The 19,269-nt window shown below is 56.8% G+C and overlaps 3 protein-coding genes across 3 annotated transcripts; 1 reads left to right on the top strand and 2 right to left on the bottom strand.

Annotated features, from left to right (window-relative positions):
* Positions 1 to 12: 12 nt before the first annotated feature.
* T069G_08976 (zinc-binding dehydrogenase domain-containing protein) lies at positions 13 to 1,173 on the bottom strand (the record flags this gene model as incomplete). Its single annotated transcript, XM_056176186.1, has 1 exon — positions 13 to 1,173. The coding sequence occupies one exon, from the start codon at positions 1,171 to 1,173 to the stop codon at positions 13 to 15; it is 1,161 nt and encodes a 386-aa protein (XP_056024664.1).
* Positions 1,174 to 2,260: 1,087 nt separating this feature from the next.
* Positions 2,261 to 14,899, top strand: T069G_08975 (AMP-binding enzyme domain-containing protein; the record flags this gene model as incomplete). Its single annotated transcript, XM_056176185.1, has 12 exons — positions 2,261 to 2,583; positions 2,649 to 2,962; positions 3,053 to 3,232; positions 3,337 to 3,589; positions 3,669 to 3,874; positions 3,954 to 4,626; positions 4,696 to 4,736; positions 4,830 to 8,165; positions 8,229 to 8,755; positions 8,816 to 11,852; positions 11,922 to 13,639; positions 13,685 to 14,899. 12 exons carry the CDS (start codon positions 2,261 to 2,263, stop codon positions 14,897 to 14,899), a joined length of 11,823 nt encoding a protein of 3,940 aa, XP_056024663.1.
* Positions 14,900 to 18,099: 3,200 nt separating this feature from the next.
* T069G_08974 (uncharacterized protein) lies at positions 18,100 to 19,137 on the bottom strand (the record flags this gene model as incomplete). The annotated part of the gene is made up of 1 exon (XM_056176184.1): positions 18,100 to 19,137. One exon carries the CDS (start codon positions 19,135 to 19,137, stop codon positions 18,100 to 18,102), a length of 1,038 nt encoding a protein of 345 aa, XP_056024662.1.
* Between the last annotated feature and the right edge of the window lie 132 nt (positions 19,138 to 19,269).

Raw genomic sequence — 19,269 nt, 5'->3', positions numbered from 1 at the left:
ACCTCATTCTTCTCACAAGTTGTAGAGCAGCTTCTTGCCTGAGACTCTCCCAGTCCGAATATCATCCAAACCCTCCAATGCACCAGCCAATCCGTCATCGCGCACCAGCTGTGGGTGGAAACGGATGAGCTTACGATCCACGAGGCCCTGCATTGTGCGACTCCAAACCTCGAGAAAGTCCTGGGCGATGCGGTTTGGCTTCCTGGTATGCGGCTCTGGCCAGGCGATCTCGTCGCCTAGGGGTTCGAGGCCAAAAACCCAGCTAGGACGAACAACGGCGCGTGTCGCTGCCACGGCGTCGCTGTAGGGATCGAGCGCCACATAGCGGCCACCAAGGCGGCTCATGGCAGCATAGCAGAGGCGCGACGACTCGGGGGTGGTGACGCAGTCGATGGCCAGGCGCAGCAAGTTGCCTGTGTAGGCGCGTATCTCCTCGGCGGCTGTTGGCGAGGCATAATCAAAGGTGGCATCGGCCCCGAACGAGCGCACCAACTCGAAGCTGCGTGCAGAGCACGTCGCGATGACGGTGAATCCGGCCAGCTTGAGCAACTGGATGGCCGCTGTGCCTGTATAACTGGCCCCGCCGCTGACCAGCACCGTCGTCACCGGCTTCGAGGTGTCATCACCAGAGCTGTGAGCTGTGACAATGTTGATCTTGGGCTCCAGCTGAGGCGGCGGGAGGCGGCCGTTGAGAGGCTCCAGCTGAGGCCCGGCCGGCAAGCCCATGGCGTGGAACAGCGCCCACGACGTCGTGATCCACGCGAGTCCTCCCATGCCGCCCGCCGCCTGCGCAAAGGTCCAGTCGGCGGGGATCTTAAGAGCTCCCCACGCCGAGCACACTGTGTTCTCTGCAAAGGCCCCGACGCTAGGCCTCAATGAGTTGAGCCCGATGACGGTGCCGGCGACCCGGTCTCCCTCCCGGAAGCCCCATTCCGCGGCAATCGGCCCCACGGCCGTTACCAGCCCGGCAAAGTCGCATCCCAGAATGGCACCTTCGGTGTGGTAGGGACCCGTCATTTTCGTGTCGACTGGGTTGATTGAGATGGCCTTGACGGCCACGGCCAGCTCATGGTCTTGGAGCGGTCCCTGTGGGAGCGGAGCCGAGTTGGAAAGGATGATGTCGCCTTTGGGACCACCGACCAAGGCCGTCTGCGTCGTAGATGTGGCCGCCATTTTGCTTGTAAATGGTCCAGCTGAGTGTCCAAACACACCGTCGAAACCGTTGAAAATTCTATAGTTGCTTCTTCCGTCGAGTATTCATTAAAAAATCGGTATATAAACTACTAGTGAGTACGAAGCATCCTGCTGGGAATGGGTTCAGCGACACCCTGCGTCTGTCTAATCAATATTACCGAACGCTAGCAAGCATAGAAATCTTACTACATCATATAACGAAAATGATTGAATGCATACTGAGGTATTCTTCGTGCTGTTCTCAAGAGAATGCCGTTGTTAACGCAAGCTTACCGCGTTGGCCGAAAAGCTCCGAAACACTCCGGCTGATGGCTTCCTTCGCCTGCTGCATCGATTCTGCTCTAGCCACACCGAGAAGAATTCAGAGGCAAGGCAGAGAAGTGAACCGGTATATGGGCTGTCCAGGCCTTCCCGACTATGGTATTTTAAACTCGGTGTTAATCGGGTTGGCGTTGGTATTAGGATTTTCCGAGCCAACGAATAGCAGCCAAGGGCCAGTGTTCAGTTCAGGCACACAAGGCCACTCCGCCATGTGTAAGACGGAAAATATCGAGAAAAGTAGGCGTCTGATCTATCATCGTTAATCTCAGCTGTATCCGAAATCAGGTCGTGGCCTTTCCACTCAGCCCATTTTGCTCACGAGGGAAGCACCGAGATCGCTGCCAACGTCTCGTCTTACAGCCGATGGAAGAAGATGACCCACAGGCCAATCGATTCAATATGTCAGGCAGAATCTAATCACTAACTTTAAGTGGTCGTGCTGGAGTTGCCAATATATCAACATCCCCAGCTCTTGCAATCATAACTTTAACTCTCCAACCAATCCAAGATTGGACAGACAGCTTGTCAAAGCTAGCATCGAATGTTAGTGCTTCCGTGATCCTTGCAGCCCAGTGTCGAGGCACGTTTCTTCAACACTTAAGCACAACAAGGCTTCAACACTCAAAGGCTTTTCACTTGACTCTGGTTCAGCCTCGACCTCTCACCACTTCTCCTGGTGCTTCATCCCTCTCATCCTGTCGTAGATAGTACGCAACTGAGGCACCGTCCACCCTACACACCCAAAATGGCAGTGTCAGAACAGGAGCCTATCGCCATCATTGGCATGGCATGCCGCTTCCCAGGCGGCTCAGACTCACCCTCGAAGCTATGGGACTTGATCCAGTCGCCACGCGACCTCTCCAAGCGTGTTCCTGCTGACCGTTTCGATGCAACCGGATTCTTCCACACCAATGGCTCCCAACACGGCGCCTTGAACGCGCCAAACGCGTACTTCATCGAAGAAGACGTGACCCGGTTTGACAACACCTTCTTCAACATCCAACCAGCAGAGGCCGAGGCTATCGACCCACAGCAGCGCCTAGTCATGGAGACTGTTTACGACTCTCTGTACGTTGCTTTGTCTTTTTAGTGTTTCTTTGTGCTAGCTGACCCATTTGGCCCCCCATCTCTAGGTGCGCCGGTGGCCAAACCATTGAAGGTCTTCGGGGATCTAACACAGCCGTGTATGTTGGCATGATGTGTGACGACTGGGCTCAGATCGTTAATCGGGACTGGGACCTGGCCCCGACATATGCTGCCACGGGTGACAGCCGTGCCATCATCTCAAATCGGGTCTCCTACTTCTTCGACTGGCACGGACCTAGCATGACGATTGACACGGCCTGCTCGTCCTCGTTGGTGGCAGTTCACCAGGGTGTGACAGCCCTGCGAAATGGCGAATGCCCGATCGCCATTGCGGCCGGCGCCAACCTGATCGTGGCTCCTGGTGAGTTTCTGGCAGCATTGCTACGCACAATGCTATTCTCGAGAGGCGGAACTGGTTGATGCTGACACGGCTGGACTTTGTCCACCATAGGCATGTTTATCAAAGAGAGCAGCCTTCGCATGCTGTCACCAACGGGCACCAGCAAGATGTGGGATGCTGCAGCTGACGGCTATGCTCGCGGTGAGGGTATTGCGGCCGTTGTGATGAAGCCGCTTAGTGCGGCACTGAGAGACGGCGACCACATTGACTGCGTGATTCGCGGGACAGCTGGTAAGTTTCTCTTCTCCTCTGTCATCATGTTTCTTTCTTTTTCTTTAATGCATTTATTGTCAATGTACTTGATCGCGGTACTAAATACACCTCGATCACCACAGTAAACCAGGACGGTAAGACGGCAGGTATGACGATGCCCAGCAACATCGCTCAGGCACAGCTCATCCGGGATACCTATGCCCGTGCCGGGCTTGACATCAACGATCCGAAAGATCGCCCCCAGTTCTTCCACGCGCACGGCACTGGTACGCAAGCCGGTGACCCGCAGGAATCGGAAGCCATCGCGCGATCCTTGTTCGGGCATGGCAAGCCGACTGATACGCTATATGTGGGCTCTATCAAGACCGTTGTCGGGTACGTCCCAAGTGACTGTTTGCCTCCAAGACTGTTCGTCTCACCATGTACTGACACTTTGGCCCTTGGGCTCGCACAGACACACCGAGGGTGCCGCCGGCCTTGCCAGTGTGATCGGCTCTGTCATGGCCATGCAGCATGGCATCATCCCCCCCAATCTTCATTTCAAGAGGCTAAGTGACAAAGTCGCCCCGTTCTACGATAACCTCAAGATTCCTACCTCCGCCACGCCCTGGCCGAGTACGCTTCCCGGCCAGCCGCGCCGAGTTAGTGTCAACAGTTTCGGTGAGTCCAAGATTGATAAAAGCTAAAGGCGAGTTGAGAGTTGTTATGGAACTGACCGGCTTATGTTATGCCGTGGCAGGGTTCGGTGGCACCAATGCACATGCCATTCTCGAGTACTATGAGCCTCAAACACCGAACAACAAGGCCGCTGCTGCTGCTGTGCCAGCATTTACGCCACTCACCATTTCGGCTGCTTCTTCGTCTACCATCCGCGCCACTCTCGATGACCTACGGACCTACCTCCAGGGGAATCCGGACACTAACATGCGCGACTTGGCTTACACACTACAGACACGCCGGTCGACGCTCCCTTTCCGCAAGCCCATCTTTGCTGCTGACATTAACGAGGCCGTCAAGAGGATTAATGGGCTGCTCGCCGACGCCGATGCCGGCGGTAGCGAACTGACTACTCGTTATTTCGACGTATCCAAGCCCTCTATTCTCGGCGTGTTCACTGGCCAAGGAGCCCAGTGGGCGCGAATGGGAGCAAGGCTCATAGAGGAATCGCCGTTTGCTGCCCAGCGCATTGCCGAGCTTCAGCGAGCCCTGGCCACGCTCCCCGATGGCGACCGACCCGACTGGACGCTGAGCGGGCAACTCCTTGCCAACCCCAAGTCCTCTCGGATGTCCGAAGCAACCATATCTCAGCCGATATGCACAGCCGTACAGATCGTACTCGTGGACCTACTCAGGGCCGCGGGCATCCAGTTGCGTGCTGTAGTAGGTCACTCATCCGGCGAGATCGGCGCTGCGTATGCCGCCGGCTTCCTGTCGGCGGCCACTGCGATCCGCGTTGCTCACTATCGTGGCCTCTATGCCAGGCTGGCCCGCGCTGGAGGCCCTGGTGCTATGATGGCTGCCGGTACTTCGTTTGAAGATGCTCAAGAGCTCTGCGAACTTCTTGGAGGGATCCAGGTCGCCGCACGCAACTCCCTGACCAGCATCACCCTATCAGGTGACGAAGATGCCATCGACGAGGCTGTCGCCATCTTCAAGGACGAAGGCAAGTTTGCGCGCCGGTTACAAGTCGACACGGCATACCACTCTGCCCACATGAAGCCGTGTGCGGAGCCTTATCTCGCTGGCCTCGCAAGGGCTGGCTACGCTGTGGAGGAGGGCAACGGCACAAAGTGGTTCTCCAGTGTCGTCGAGGGCGGTCGTGTCATGACTAAAGAGGACGTCCAGTCTCCCCAGTACTGGGTTGAAAATATGGCCAACGCCGTCTTGTTCGAGCCGGCCGTATCGCAGGCAGTCACTGAAGCCGGGCCGATGGACTTGGCCATTGAGTACGGTCCCCATCCCGCGCTCAAGGGTCCGGCCCTCGATACGATAGAGCATGCAACCGGGCACAAAATTCCCTATACGGGACTGCTAGCCCGGAAAAAGGACGACGTAGAAACTCTGGCATTGGCTGTCGGTTTCATTTGGACGCACCTGGGTGCCTCGTCGGTGAACTTTGACGAGTTTGAGAAGCTGATTTCTGGTGCTGCGTCGTTGCCCAAGCAGCCCCTGACCAACCTCCCGACCTATCCCTTTGACCACTCCCGTTCTTTCTACTCGCTCACCCGCTTCTCGGGCGCCCACCGACACCTACATGCGCTGCCACACCCGCTCTTGGGGCGACGGTTGGTAGAGACGGAGACGGCCGACGAGGTCTCATGGCGCAATGTCCTGCGTCCCTCCGAGAACAGCTGGCTCCAGGGCCACGCATTACAGGGCCAAAGTGTCTTCCCCGCGATGGGCTTTGTCTCCTTGGCCGTAGAAGCCGTCGCCGCTGCTGCTGCTGGCCGCAAGCTGGGGCTCATCTCCATTGAAAACGCCGTCATTGGCCGCGCTCTCTCGTTTGATGACGAAAGTGCTGGCATGGAAACCAAGGTGACACTGAGCTTGGTGCGGTCCACCGACGACGAACTCTCCGGCCGCATTACCTGCCACTCTGGCCGGCCGTTTGATAGTGGCACACCGTTAACCCTCAACTTCAGCGCTACTATCACGGCTACCTTGTTCGAAGCCGGGTCAGACACGCTGCCTGCAGTTCGCCATGACGAGATCAACCTGGTGGAGGCGGAGCCCGAACGCCTGTACTCACAGTTCACCAAGTTGGGCTATACCTACGGCTCGCCGTTCACAGGTGTGCGGGCGATCCACCGCAAGATGGGCTGGGCCATGGGCGAGATCGAGGACGAGTCTGGCAACGGCTGGGAGGATAAGCTCTTGGTCCACCCGGGCTGGCTCGACTCGGCCATCCAGACGGGCTTCGCCGCCTACAGCCACCCGCACGACAACCGTCTCTTTACTCTCTGCGTGCCAACGACCTTCCGCTCCATCGTCATAAACCCATACTTTTGCAACACTAGCGAGGCTCGTGACCGCACCCTACAGTACCAGACATCCACTCGTGCGACGCCTGAGGGCCATATGATGGTTGATATTGACGTGTACTCTGGCGGGTCAGCACAAGCGCACCCGTTTGTTCAGTTTGAGTCGGTTGAGCTCCAACCGTTTGCGGCGCCAACACCTCGTGACGATGCTGTCATTTACACCCGCTACGACTACCGCCTGGCTGCCCCTGATGCCAATGTGGCCATGAAGGGCGAAGAGAGCGACGATAAGGGAGTGTCATCATCTGAAAACGACACAGCCTTGCTGGCAGCCGAGCGTGTGGGCTTCTTCTATCTACGCCGCCTCCACGAGACTATGACGCAGTGGGAGAAGGCCGATGCCCTGGGCCATCACCAGAACTTGCTGGACTTTGCTGCTCGCACGGTAGAAACTGTTTCGCGAGGGGATCATCCCTACGTGCCGCAGGAGGCGCTCAAGGACACGGCAGCTTTTGTCAACTCTCTCATCGCCAAGCACCACAAGCACGACTACATGCGGCTGTTGGAGGTGGCGGGCAGCCATCTGGCTGATGAGATCCGCGCTGGTGGCAGCATCCTGGAGCACCTGGCCAAGGACGAGCTGCTGAGCCGGTTCTACCAGCAGCTGACGGCGCAGCCGGGACAGGAGAACGCAAACGTGTGGTACGCCCGCGTTGCCGCCCAGATCGCCCACCGGTTCCCGCGCATGCATATCCTCGAGATTGGAGCGGGAACTGGAGGTGGTTCGACTACCTCGATCCTACCCGCCCTTGGCGATGCCTTCTCCTCTTACACTTACACTGACGTCTCGGCCGAGTCCTTGGAGGGCGTCCAGCACCGTTTCCGTGACTTGGCCGATCGCTTGGTGGTCACGACATACGATATTAACCAACCACCAGCGGAGCAGGGACTAGGGGAAGGCTCATTCGATGTCGTGCTGGCGTCGGCAGCCCTGCATGCCGCCGTCGACTTGGACGAGACGCTTGCCAATGTGAGGAAGCTCCTGAGGCCTGGCGGCTATCTAGTTGCGTTGGAGATCAACAGCAACGACTCCCTGAGCCTAAGCACCATTCTCGGCGGTCTACCCGGGTGGTGGGCCGACAGCAATGGGCCATCTCTGCCATTGGATCATTGGGATTCACTAACACGCCGACACGGCTTCAGTGGCATCGACACGACCACCCCCTTTTCCACCGGCAGCAAGAACAAGCTGCAATGGTTCTCCGCCTTTGCCAGCCAGGCCGTCGATGACCGTGTTAATAGTCTGCGTGCTCCCCTAGCCGCTCCCGCTCCGACCCAGGGCACCGGCCAGCTGGTCATTGTAGGCGGACGCACAGAAGCCATTGCCAAGCTGGCTAAGGGTGTAAGTGCCCTGATTAGCCCGCGCTACGCAGCCGTCACGTTCCTCGAGTCTATTGAAGAACTCGACGGGTACGACCTGGCCTCTGGGAGCTCTGTTCTCTGCCTGACGGAGCTGGAGGAGCAGCTCCTCGAGACTCGAACCGAGCCCAAGATTGAGGGCCTAAAGACACTCTGGCGGAACGGCCATGCTATCCTCTGGGCCACACGTGAGGCCCGCGCTGAGCGTCCATACTCGTCCATCATCCTCGGAGTGTCCCGTGTTCTCCGCCACGAATATCCGACCATCACTCTGCAGTTACTCGACTTCGACGCCGCCACGGAACCAACGTCGGAGGTTCTCGCCGATGCCCTGCTGCGCCTTGAGTTGGGCGCACGCTTCAAGAAGGAGGAGGAAACCAATGTCCTCTGGACCATCGAGCCCGAGTACCACTACGTCAACGGCCAATTGTTCATCCCGCGACTGCTCCCTTACACAGAGGCCAACAACCGGTACAACACCTACCGCCGCGCTGTGTATGATGAATTCGATCCGCGCGAGACGACCATGGTGCTCGAGCCAGCAGCTGACGGCATGTCATTCGAGCTTGCCACCGTGTCGCCGCTGCGTGTACTGCCCACACCTCCAACTACAGGCAATACCGTTACTCTCCGAGTCGAGCAGTCGCTGCTACAAGTCCTCAAGATCCGCGAGGTTGGCTATTTCACCTTGTTTGTCGGCACCGAGGCCGAGACGGGTCAACGGCTCCTCGCGCTGGCCGACACTGCTGTCGAGTCCCGAGTACGTGTGCCCACCGAATGGACGGTGCCTCTACCGGCTAGCAAGAATGGGAATATTAATAGTAGCACCTCTCTCGGCGGTGTTGCCGCATATCTCCTTGCGCAGACCATCCTCGCCACCGCACCACGCTCCGGAACTGTGCTGGTGCATGAGGCCGACCAGCTCCTCAAGGACGCCCTGGTCAAAGAGGCAGCCAGACAGGACCTGCAAGTTGTCTTTACAACAGCGACGAAGAATCACGCAGATGCCAATGGTTCCTCACCGTACATTTTTATCCATGAGAAGCTCCCTACGCGGCTGGTACGCACGCTTTTGCCGCGCAATGTCTCTCTCCTGATCGACCTGTCTCCCGAGCCTGCGTCTGCCAGTTCTGACCTTTTGGTCCGATCTCTCCCGCCGCACACAGCCAAGGCCAAGGCAGTTGACTTTTTGCGTACGCAGCCCGGCCTGTCTCCCCACGCAGACGCAGACGACGTGGAGCAGGTCGGTCGAGCGCTCAAGGAGGCTTGGAAGAAGGGAGGATCATCATCGACAAACGAGCAGGTTCCCGTATTGGCACTCCAGGATGTCGCCTCCTCACCTGCCGTGCACACCAAGCTCAGCGTCGTCTACTGGGCCACGACCTCATCGGTGCGAGCTCTTGTACGGCCCATCGACCATGGCACCATCTTCCGCGCTGATGGCACTTACTTGCTTGTCGGCCTGACCGGCGAGTTAGGCCAGTCGCTGTGCGCTTGGATGGTAGCCCATGGGGCGCGGAACCTGGTACTCTCTAGCCGGCGGCCCAAGGTGAGCCAGCGGTTTATGGACTCGTGCGCGGCTGAGGGAGCGACTATCAAGGTCATGTCGATTGATGTGACACGCCGCGAGTCTCTACGCCAGGCTCTTGACGAGATCCGCGCCGAGTTGCCGACCATCATCGGCGTCGCCAACGGCGCCATGATGATCGACGACGCCCTGTTTGACGACATGAAATTCGAGTCCCTACAGAGGACAGCCCCGCCCAAGATTGAAGGCTCCGTAGTCCTAGACGAGTTCTTTTATGACACGCCGCTCGACTTCTTCATCCTATTCACCTCGCTGGCCAACGTCGTTGGTAACACGGGCCAGTCGGCCTACATCATGGCCAACCAGTTCATGGCCGCGCTCGCAGCCCAGAGGCGCAATGTGAGAGGCGTCGCGGGCTCTGACATTGCCATCAGCTCCATCCAGGGCCTGGGCTATTTCGAGCACGCCAACCACCTGGACAAGGACCACTTCACGCGTATAGGCTACCGCAACGTTTCTGAGCAGGACTTCCTCGGGCTCTTCGCCGAGGGCATCCTCGCCGGCCGGCCAGGTCAGAAGGGCGGCTCCGAGGTGTGCACCGGCGTGTCGCCCTTCCGCGAGGGCGCCACATTGCTCGCCAACCCCTGCTTCAGCCATCTCCTGCTACACGACGCCGCTGCCATCCGGGGCGGGCGTGGTGGTGGTGCTGGCAAGACGGAGCGTCCACGCGCCCGTCTTGCTGCTGCCAAGTCTGCTACTGAGGCAAAGAGCATCATCAGAGAAGCCTTTATCGAGCGGTTGAAGCGCATCCTCATGATCCCTCAAGGCGAGAGCGTCAACGAGATGGTGACGCTCGTGGAACAGGGAGTGGACTCCATCATGGCGGTTGAGGTCCGCACCTGGTTCCTTCAGGAGTTCAGCATCGACCTTCCTGTGCTCAAGATTCTGGGCGCTGGGTCGACTCTCGAGTCTATACTTGATGATGCGGTCAGCGGCATCCCCGCCGACATCCTGGACTTAGAAAAGGTGGGCAGTGACGGCGGCAATCCTCCTGTTGCTACCGCTGCTGCCCCTACTCCTGCTCCTGTTCTTGTTCCTGTTCCTGCTCCAGCTCCAGCTAAAGCGTCTTTCCCACCCACCAAGAAATCGACGGAGACCTCGTATAGTTCAGAGTCAGGTAGTCTGCCAGCCACTTCGACGCCCCGATCGCCGCTTGACACGCCTCTGGAGACACCTCTGGGAGACGATGTCGACCATAAGAAACCTACGGCCCAGTCACTGGAGAGACAGCTTGAAGAAGCGAGGCGCGAAAAGATCATCGCCTCCATCAAGCTGCCGGAACACACCGAGCCCATGACGTTTGGGCAGAAGCGCTTCTGGTTCCTGAGCCACTATATTGATGATCCCACTACGTTCAATATTGCCTACCAATTCAAGCTCACAGGCCGCATCCGCATCGACGATCTCGCCAAGGCCGTCGAGTCGGTAGCGCAGAGGCACGAGGCCCTGCGCACGCGTTTCTTCTGGTCCGACGACGACAGCAGGACGCCCATGCAGGGTATCCTGTCGAAATCCTTTGTGCGTCTGGAGACAGCCACGATCCATTCAGAGGCCCAGGCGGCCGAGGAGCTCGACGCCATGCGTGACCACAAGTGGGATCTCGGCGATTGGGGCCAGCTTCGACTACGACTGCTCTCGCTCTCTGACACACGGCATTACCTGCTCATGGGAACACACCACATCTCGATGGACGGTCACAGCATGAACATGCTGATGCTCGACATCAACCAAGTCTACAGCAACCGCGGCCGACCGTTGGCACCGCTGCCCGATGCCTCACAGGCCCGTTCCTTTGGCAAGCAGCAACTCCTCGCGTACAAGACCGGCAAGCTCCAGCCAGCCATCGATTACTTCCGCCGTACACTCCAGGCCGTAGACCTCGCACGTCCCATCGAGCTACTCTCCTTTGCTCGCTCCCAAGTTCGCCAGCCGCTCCAGGATTACAAGATCAACATTGCTCGGATCCGTCTCGACGCCCAGACAGTCGCCAAGTTGAAGCAGCTCACGCGGAGCAGCAAGGCCACGTCGTTTCATGGCTACTTGACCATTCTACAGGCACTTCTGTTCCGGCTGCTGCCCGCTGAGACAACGGACAAAATTGTCATAGGTGTCGCTGACGCCAACCGGCTCGACAGCAACTTCATGGGCAGCATCGGGAATTTCTTGAACGTGCTCCCCCTGGTGTTCAATCGTAGCCCCGGCGGCCAGACGTTCGGGCAGGCCGTCGAGGAGACACGCAAGAACGTGTACAGCGCGCTGGAACACTCGGCCCTACCCTTTGATTTGTTGCTGGACGAGCTGGCCGCACCGCGCTCCAATGCATACCCACCTGTATTCCAAGTGCTGATGGACTATAAGCTATTTACCAAAGAGCAGGCGGAGATGCCCTGGGCTGGATGCAGGGTCGGCGAGCACCAGTGGCATGCGGCGAGAGGCCCATACGACATTGCACTAGAGATTGTCGATGACGGCGAGGGAGCCTTGCTGGCTTTGCATATGCAAGGGGCTCTGTACAGCCAGGAGGCCACGGACTTGTTCCTGCGAAGCTATGTTAATGTCTTGAGAGAGTTTGTGAAGCAGGGCGGCGACATAGCAAAGGTGGACAAATGGGACAAGGCTGATGTGAAGAAGGCGTTGACACTCGGCAAGGGTATGTATATGTATTTTTTTTTTCTTCGTCTCTAATTTGATCATCTGGCTAACTTTCTTCGATACATAGGCACTGACATGCCACTCGAATGGCCTGTCACCATCGCCCACCGTCTTGACCAGGTCATCGCCCAGAACCGCGATAGCGTCGCTGTTAAAGATGGCTTTGGCCATGTATATACCTACGCTGCGTTGGATGAGCGGGTTGAAAGCATTGCGCGTGCCCTTGTTGAGAAGCTGCCTGATCAAAGCAACGAACAGTCCGTTGTTGGCGTGTTCCAGACTCCATCTGCCGACTGGATTGCTTCCATGATTGCTATCCTTCGTGTCGGTGCCGTCTATCTGCCATTGGATCTGAAAGTCTCCATCCCGCGCCTGAAGGGCTACGTCAAAACGGCGCGGCCGGCGGTCATCCTGTCCGACAGTGACACGGCAGCACGCACGCCGGAGATTGGGGTTGGAGCTGAAGACGGGGTAGCTGTCATCAACATATCTGATCTCCCCGCCACGGCTCATGAGAGCTCGGAGAGAATCGCAACGGTAGCCCGTCAGGATCGCACTGCCTACATCATCTTCACCAGCGGGTCGACCGGCGAACCCAAGGGCATCGCTGTCAAGCATGCCAGCATCCGCACCATGGTTGAGGGCTTCGTGCGAGAGTGGGACATTGCCACCCTTGGCCGCGTCGTGCTCCAGCAGTTTGCCTTGACCTCTGATGGCTCGTTGAAGCAGATCTTCTCCGCCATCGCTACGGGCGGCTGCCTTGTTGTCGCTCCCGCCGACGCCCGCGGCGACCCGGCCGAGCTGACACGTCTGATGGCCGAGCACGGCGTGACCATGACCGTAGCAACGCCTTCCGAGTACAGCATGTGGTTCCGCTTTGCGCCAGATGGTCTGCGCCGTTGCACGGCCTGGACTTCTGCCTGGTTTGGCGGCGAACGCTCGCCCCAGAGTCTCCTGGACTCGTTCCGCGGCTTGAGCCGTGTGCTGCCGAATCTGCGCTTCTATACCACATACGGGCCTACGGAGGCGACCGTGTCTACCATGAAGGGCGTTGCCGATGTACATGATCCTAACCTGACCGTTCCCATCCCGGGTCGCATCCTGCCCAACTACGCCGTCTACATTATGGACGAGGAATCGCGACCCGTGCCGATCGGTGTGCCGGGAGAGATTGTCATCGGCGGCGCCGGTGTTGGCCAGAATGAATACCTTGGCAGGCCGGACGTGACGGCGAAGCAGTTCCACGCGGACCCGTTCGCACCCCAGGATAAAAAGGCCACCGGTTGGGGCCGCATGTACTTTACTGGCGATTATGGGCGGCTTGACACCCGCGGCTACATCGCCATCGAGGGCCGCGTCGCCGGTGACGCCCAGGTCAAGGTCCGCGGATTCCGCATTGAGCTGGCAGAGATTGAGGGAATCATCATGAGGGAAGCTGCCGGCACGTTTGCCCACGCCGTGGTGACTCTGCGTGCTGGCGAGGGCGACCATGATGGACTCCTTGTTGCGCATGTGGTGCTCGAGAACAAGGGCATGGGCGAGACGCAAGTTACCAAGACGATTAACCAGCTCCGCACGCAACTGTCCAACTCCCTCCCGAACTACATGGTCCCAGCCATCATCGTACCTGTTGACGAGGTTCCCCTTACTGCCCACGGCAAGGTCGACCGCAAGGCCGTGCAGGCTCTCCCTCTCCCAGAGATTAAGACGTCCAGCGCTGAACAGCAAGAGCAGCAGAAGAACTTCACACCCGCCGAGCGCCGCCTTGCTGACCTTTGGACTGAGGTGCTCCCGCAGCTTTCTTTGGCGGCCGAGCCGCTGTCGTCGCAGTCCGACTTCTTCCGCGTCGGCGGCAACTCGTTGCTGCTGGTCAAACTGCAATCCGTCATTAAGCGCGTGTTTGGTGACGCACCGCGCCTAGGCTTACTCATGAAAGCGTCTGAGCTTGGCAGCATGGCGACACTGCTGGAGAGCCAAGGGTCCGCCCCTGATTGGGACAAAGAGATTGCGTTGGACTTGTTAGATGATGATGTCGGAGCAACGGTGCAGCGGACAGGCGATTCAAACAGCGCCGGTCACGGACTCCGCGTCCTGGTCACCGGCGCAACGGGATCTCTGGGGAAGAGCGTAGTCCCTCATTTAGTAGCTGATGAGCGCGTCGCACAGATCTTGGTTCTAGCTCGGCCTGCCGAGGGTAGGGACCTGACAAACCTCTTCCCCGGCCTCTCGAGCAAAATACGTGTGGTGGAAGCCGAGCTGCCGTCTTTGCCTGTTGATGACGCCTCAGAGCTGGAAGAGATCGATGTCATCCTTCACATGGCCGCCGACCGCAATTTCTGGGACGGCTACGGTGCTCTCAAAGCCGTCAACGTGAACTCTGCCAAGGCGCTCGCGAAGCTGGCCCTCCGCACTGGCGCCACGCTGCACGTCTTGAGCTCAGGTGCCCTGGCGGATTATGAGGCTGACGGCGACAGTAGTGGCCTACCACGTCCGGACCCTGCCCACGGCTACGTCGCGTCCAAGTGGGTGGCCGAGCGGTACCTCGCCGATGCGGCGCGCCGGGCCGGTCTGCGGGTCACGGCGCATCGGCCCACACCGGCTCCCTCCGCTGGTGATGCACCGGTCGACCAGCTGACGCCGGGCGAAGACGCTCTGGTTCGCGCCTATCTTGTCAACTCGCTGCGTCTCGGTGTACGACCCGATTTTGCCAAACTCGGCGGCACATTTCACGTTGCGCCGGTCAACGACGTGGCTGCCGCTGTAGCTGCCGCCGTCACCGCAGGTCATCACGAGAAGTCGGAAGAGAAGGCGCTACGCTTTATCAGCTACCCTGGCACAGCGACCCTTCGAACTGACGTCACTTCGGCGCATGCGGAGGAGTTGTTTAGGAGACCTGAGAATGAGGCTGTGCTGAAGCTGCCAACCGTCCCGGCGTTGCACTGGGTTGGTATGGCGAAACGCGCTGGACTGTTTGAGTGGTTTATTACCTCTCAGGAATTGGTAGTAGCTGATGACGAGGGGCGAAGAGTTGTTTCAAAGCGGTAGTTTAGTCTGGAAGGTTAGCAGCTACATAAGAAAAAAAAGAATTAAATAAATAGAATAGAGACTTGATGCAGGGTAGGAACGGGCAAGGGACAGATATATAGGCTCCCTCGGAGCAAAATTATTTCAATATTTTAATACCATTTACATCACTCACCGTGTATCTACTTGTTACTTGTTCTAGTTGCTTCTTTTGGTCATCCATGTTAATGTCAAATTGTAGTAACAAGAGTGTATTCGAGATCTGTTTTACTATCCCTTTCAGCGCCATAAGGTGCCAACTAAGTACTATTAACAGCCGTACCCAATCAAAGAGTCAGAAATTGGAGATTCTCCCCTCAATATAGAAGATAAGTGGATGTGGTACATAAGTGGCACCTTATGCCACTCAAAGGGATGCTGTACCACTGACTTGTTGACATCTGCTAGCCAGTATGTTTTAGGCCTCTCCTTATAATCCTGATCATGACCAAAAAGAAAAGCAGACGGTCTACATGGTGTTGTCTACATGTATTTCTCCCATAATACCTGCTTCGATGTCAGGCATGTTGGAGGGATAGCTGTCAAAGAGAGTAACATTATGAAGTTCAGATACGGCTTTCTTCAGCTACAACCGAGGCCCACTTGCTTTTAAGTGCTTAACGATGGGCAAACCCCGTGTGAAATTCTTCCCTCTATATAGCAAAACCTCCTAAAAGTCCGTACCTCCCCCGATGCTCCGCGGATATGAATCACCAACTTCATCTTTGGCCCTATTCAGGCATTCTCGGCTCGGGCATTTCTGAGTATACCCGAGGACGTATCCTGCCACAACGCTACGTACCTATTCGTGTATGGTTCGTGCAGAATCACACACCTCCAAGTGGGCAATCCTGTACGGAGTTGCGTCGGATTTGCCTCGGCACCGTAACCGATGCAGATGGGGTGGAATCGTGGAGAGGAGTCACGGCACATAGTGCCGGTGCCACTCCCCGCGATGAGAAGATCTCCAGGAAACAATCAGACAGGAGCAGTAGGAGGCTGGCTCGGCTCGGCTCGGCTTTTACACCGCTGCCTTCAGCGGATGAGTGCCGGAGCATTGACTATGCGCCGTACCCGCTGCTGTCAGTTTCCATCCTTTGATGGAGGAATAAAAGGTATTGAATAATATTCATATCGTCTCTTGGATCGTGAATTTCAAAACCAGCTAGCCCTCTAAACCGAAGTCTATCACCTTCTGGGTAGCCAGAAACCGGATTCCAGAGATTTAGACCTTTGCCGTTAGATAACCATTGAAAGGTCTCCTCTAACCACTCTGATTTCGGTTATTTCGACGCAAAATACATGGCATCTCTACCAGCAGGCGCAGAATCGGGCCGGGAGTTTGGTAGATGTGACGAGAGCTTGTTTGCTGGGTCCGGGTTCTTGGATCTTCTATGGGTTCTCAGCTGCGAAGCGGGCGAAACTGGTGAAGTTGGTCGCATCATTCTATTATTAGTGTGGCTAACGGCGGCATTTCAAATATTGGCGTGGTAGTATTGCACACCCACAGACGAGACGAGTACACATGACCCCAAATCCATCAGAGAGTCTTCACCAGCCATGAGCCTATAAATAACGGCCTCCCGGCTTCCACTTCTCCGTGTCGTACTCTGGTAACTTGCAATCCATCTCCGTCTCATTCAAAAGTTGTTCGAAACAACAACAAGGCGCTACCCATACACCTATCGGTGACGAAGCAGTCAAGGGGGGTTACCTGTTATGGTGAGATGAATCGCTAGCTAGAGGCACAAAGACGACTAACGGTAGGTGAGAATGGAAAAGAGGCAGGAGTTCACTCTCGGCTCGCCAGCAAGAAAAATAACGACCAGAGTTGAACGCTGTTGCGATCGTTGGATATGTCCAAAGTGCAACTCCAGTATGGCGGATGTCCTTGAGGCCATTTTGCGGAATCAGATCACGTCAAGCGGTATACCACCTTTCGCCACAAATGCCACCACCGTATCCCCCACCAATTAAACAGCTGCAAAAATGCGTGTTCCTGACCCTGACTGTGACTGGCGCCCGCTAAGGATTTGGCTAGCTAAGCTTTCTGGCAGGTCTCGGCGTACGCCATGTGCATATTAGTGCGGGATTCAACGTCCTGCATGGATCCTTATCCTTGCTCCCAGTTGAGAAAGGGGGGCTTGGGGGTGTGGGCTTCGGCTGGTTGAGCTTACTGCATGAGGCAAAAAGGTTACGGACTGCTATCAACGGACAAAAAACTGCAGACTCCATGTCCTTTTCGGCCGAAAGCTTCTGCCAAGTTGTCGGAAGGTTGCCACTCAAGGAGGGGCCAACACGTGGTTGTACGAGCCTCGCGAGTCATTGTCTCCACGTCCCCCGGCAGGGAACTGGATCTGGATGCTTGAGCAACAATATCTCCGGACGTCCCTCGATTTGCTCCGTCAACTGCGCCGTCGATTGCTCCGTCGACTGCTCCGTTGCCGCAACCCCGGGATTGCTGCCGAGCGGCCCGACACGGCAAACTCGGCAGGACCTGCAGATCCCTACTATCTTACGGCAAATGGTAGCCTAGGGACTTTGGGGTTCCATAGTATAAGACCATAAGACATGCCACGTTTGTGGGGCTTGATAATCTGCGACGGTGATTGCTCTCGTACATTATTCCCAACATGGACGAGGATCGGTTGTGTCGGCAGCGTCACGTACTGTACGAAGGAGTACCTGACTAGGACTCAAGCTAGGCTAGTGTTCTTCCAACTACCGCTTCCTCCAAGATACATAGTGTACATTGATACTATATTTTAAATTTATAATTTAATACATTCTTTTTACTATATAAATATTATAGCCTGTTGGTATTTAATGAAAATATAACTCTATTTGGGAAAAACGTTTTATAATTTAATATATAAACTACTATAACATAACATGCTTGCTTGCTCTTTAGCCAAAATAAACATTTAGCCATACAGAGCCACAAGGCTCTCTTTTTAGAATAGTAAATGCACTACCGTGGAGAATAAATAAACAGGCCCCAACTTGACTCATAACTCAATGTAATAGCAAGATTCTATTCAAAGATCTGGAACATAGTAAACTCCGCTTACAATCGCTCCATAGGAAGGTGTGCAAGGCCACTCTAGGTATGGTTCTATAATAACATGACATCTATACACGTAGGTAGTATCGGGGCAGTATGGTAGTGGGTCGATATTCCCTCAAAGACCCATCTTCTCCCTCAGAAGCTTCTTCACTGCGGCTGCCTTGATGCCCAGGCCGCGGGAGCTGCCATTTTGGGGCCTCCCAGAGTTAAGCAGCAACGCCACGGCCATGTCGCAAGCTGCTACGGCCCCACGCCCCAAGTGGCCCTCGATCTCATGTAGCACGTCAAGCAGCATGCGCACCGCTGTGTGAATCTGCTGCAGACTCAGGGCCACATCTGTACAGGGGAGTTCGCCTAGCCGAAGCTTGGTGCTTACACCACTGGCGATGGGGCTGATAACACCCGCAGTTGTCCTAATAAGATGGCGGGGATCGCCGGTAGGCATTCGGTCCAGGTGCTTGTGAAAGTGGCCCATCACGATGCCGTAGATTCGTACCAGCCAAATGTAGCCGCACATGATGAGCAGCATCGTCGGCGTGTCTGCAGTGGCGCAGCCAGCCGTCCTCTCGCTGTTGTCATTGTCCTCGTCGCTGACGGCCTCCTCCATCCCACCACTGGTGCAGACGGTGCTACTTAGGATAGACCCTGCGATGGCGCTGAACTGCTGCGAGAGCTCGAGAATGGTGCCAACTGGGTAGTCGTGCAGGCTGTGGGTGCTGTCCGTGTGCCACGGACCCTCCTCCAATCTCCGTAGCTGCTGCTGGATCTCGGATACCAGGGCTGTGAGTCGTTGGCCGGTCGTGGCAGTGGCAGCGTTGCTGCTCCTGATGATATGACTGGCCAAGGTGTTATTGATCGCGGCCATGTCGTCAGGGGGCCGTCTCGCCTCGGCTGTCGGGGGTGGTAGATGGGACCATGGCGCCAGGTCCAATCGGCCCATTTCAAACGTGCTCCCGTCATCCAAGGCAAATCCTGACTGCTCCAGCCAGTCGTAACCGGCCATGTCCATGTCGCTATCACGCTGGGGAATGGTGGAGGCGAAACCGTACTCGTACAGGTCCAGGTCCACAGCCGAGCCATCCCACGAGGCATGGAGATGGAGACCATCGCACGATCTGGGCTCGAGCTCTGGCTCTGGGGCCGCCGACGGCATGGGCTCAGAGACTCCATGTATGAGCGTACATGTATCCAGCTCCGTATCTGGAGTCCCAGCCTGGCAGCCGGATGGCGCTATCGTTGGCGATAGTGACGAGCATGTGGATGATGACGATGCCGATGCTGATGC

Source organism: Trichoderma breve, chromosome 6, assembly GCF_028502605.1.
Source record: "Trichoderma breve strain T069 chromosome 6, whole genome shotgun sequence".
Classification (NCBI taxonomy): Eukaryota; Fungi; Ascomycota; class Sordariomycetes; order Hypocreales; family Hypocreaceae; genus Trichoderma; species Trichoderma breve.
Note: the sequence above shows the minus strand (reverse complement) of the source record. Positions and strands in the feature narration are given on the sequence as shown.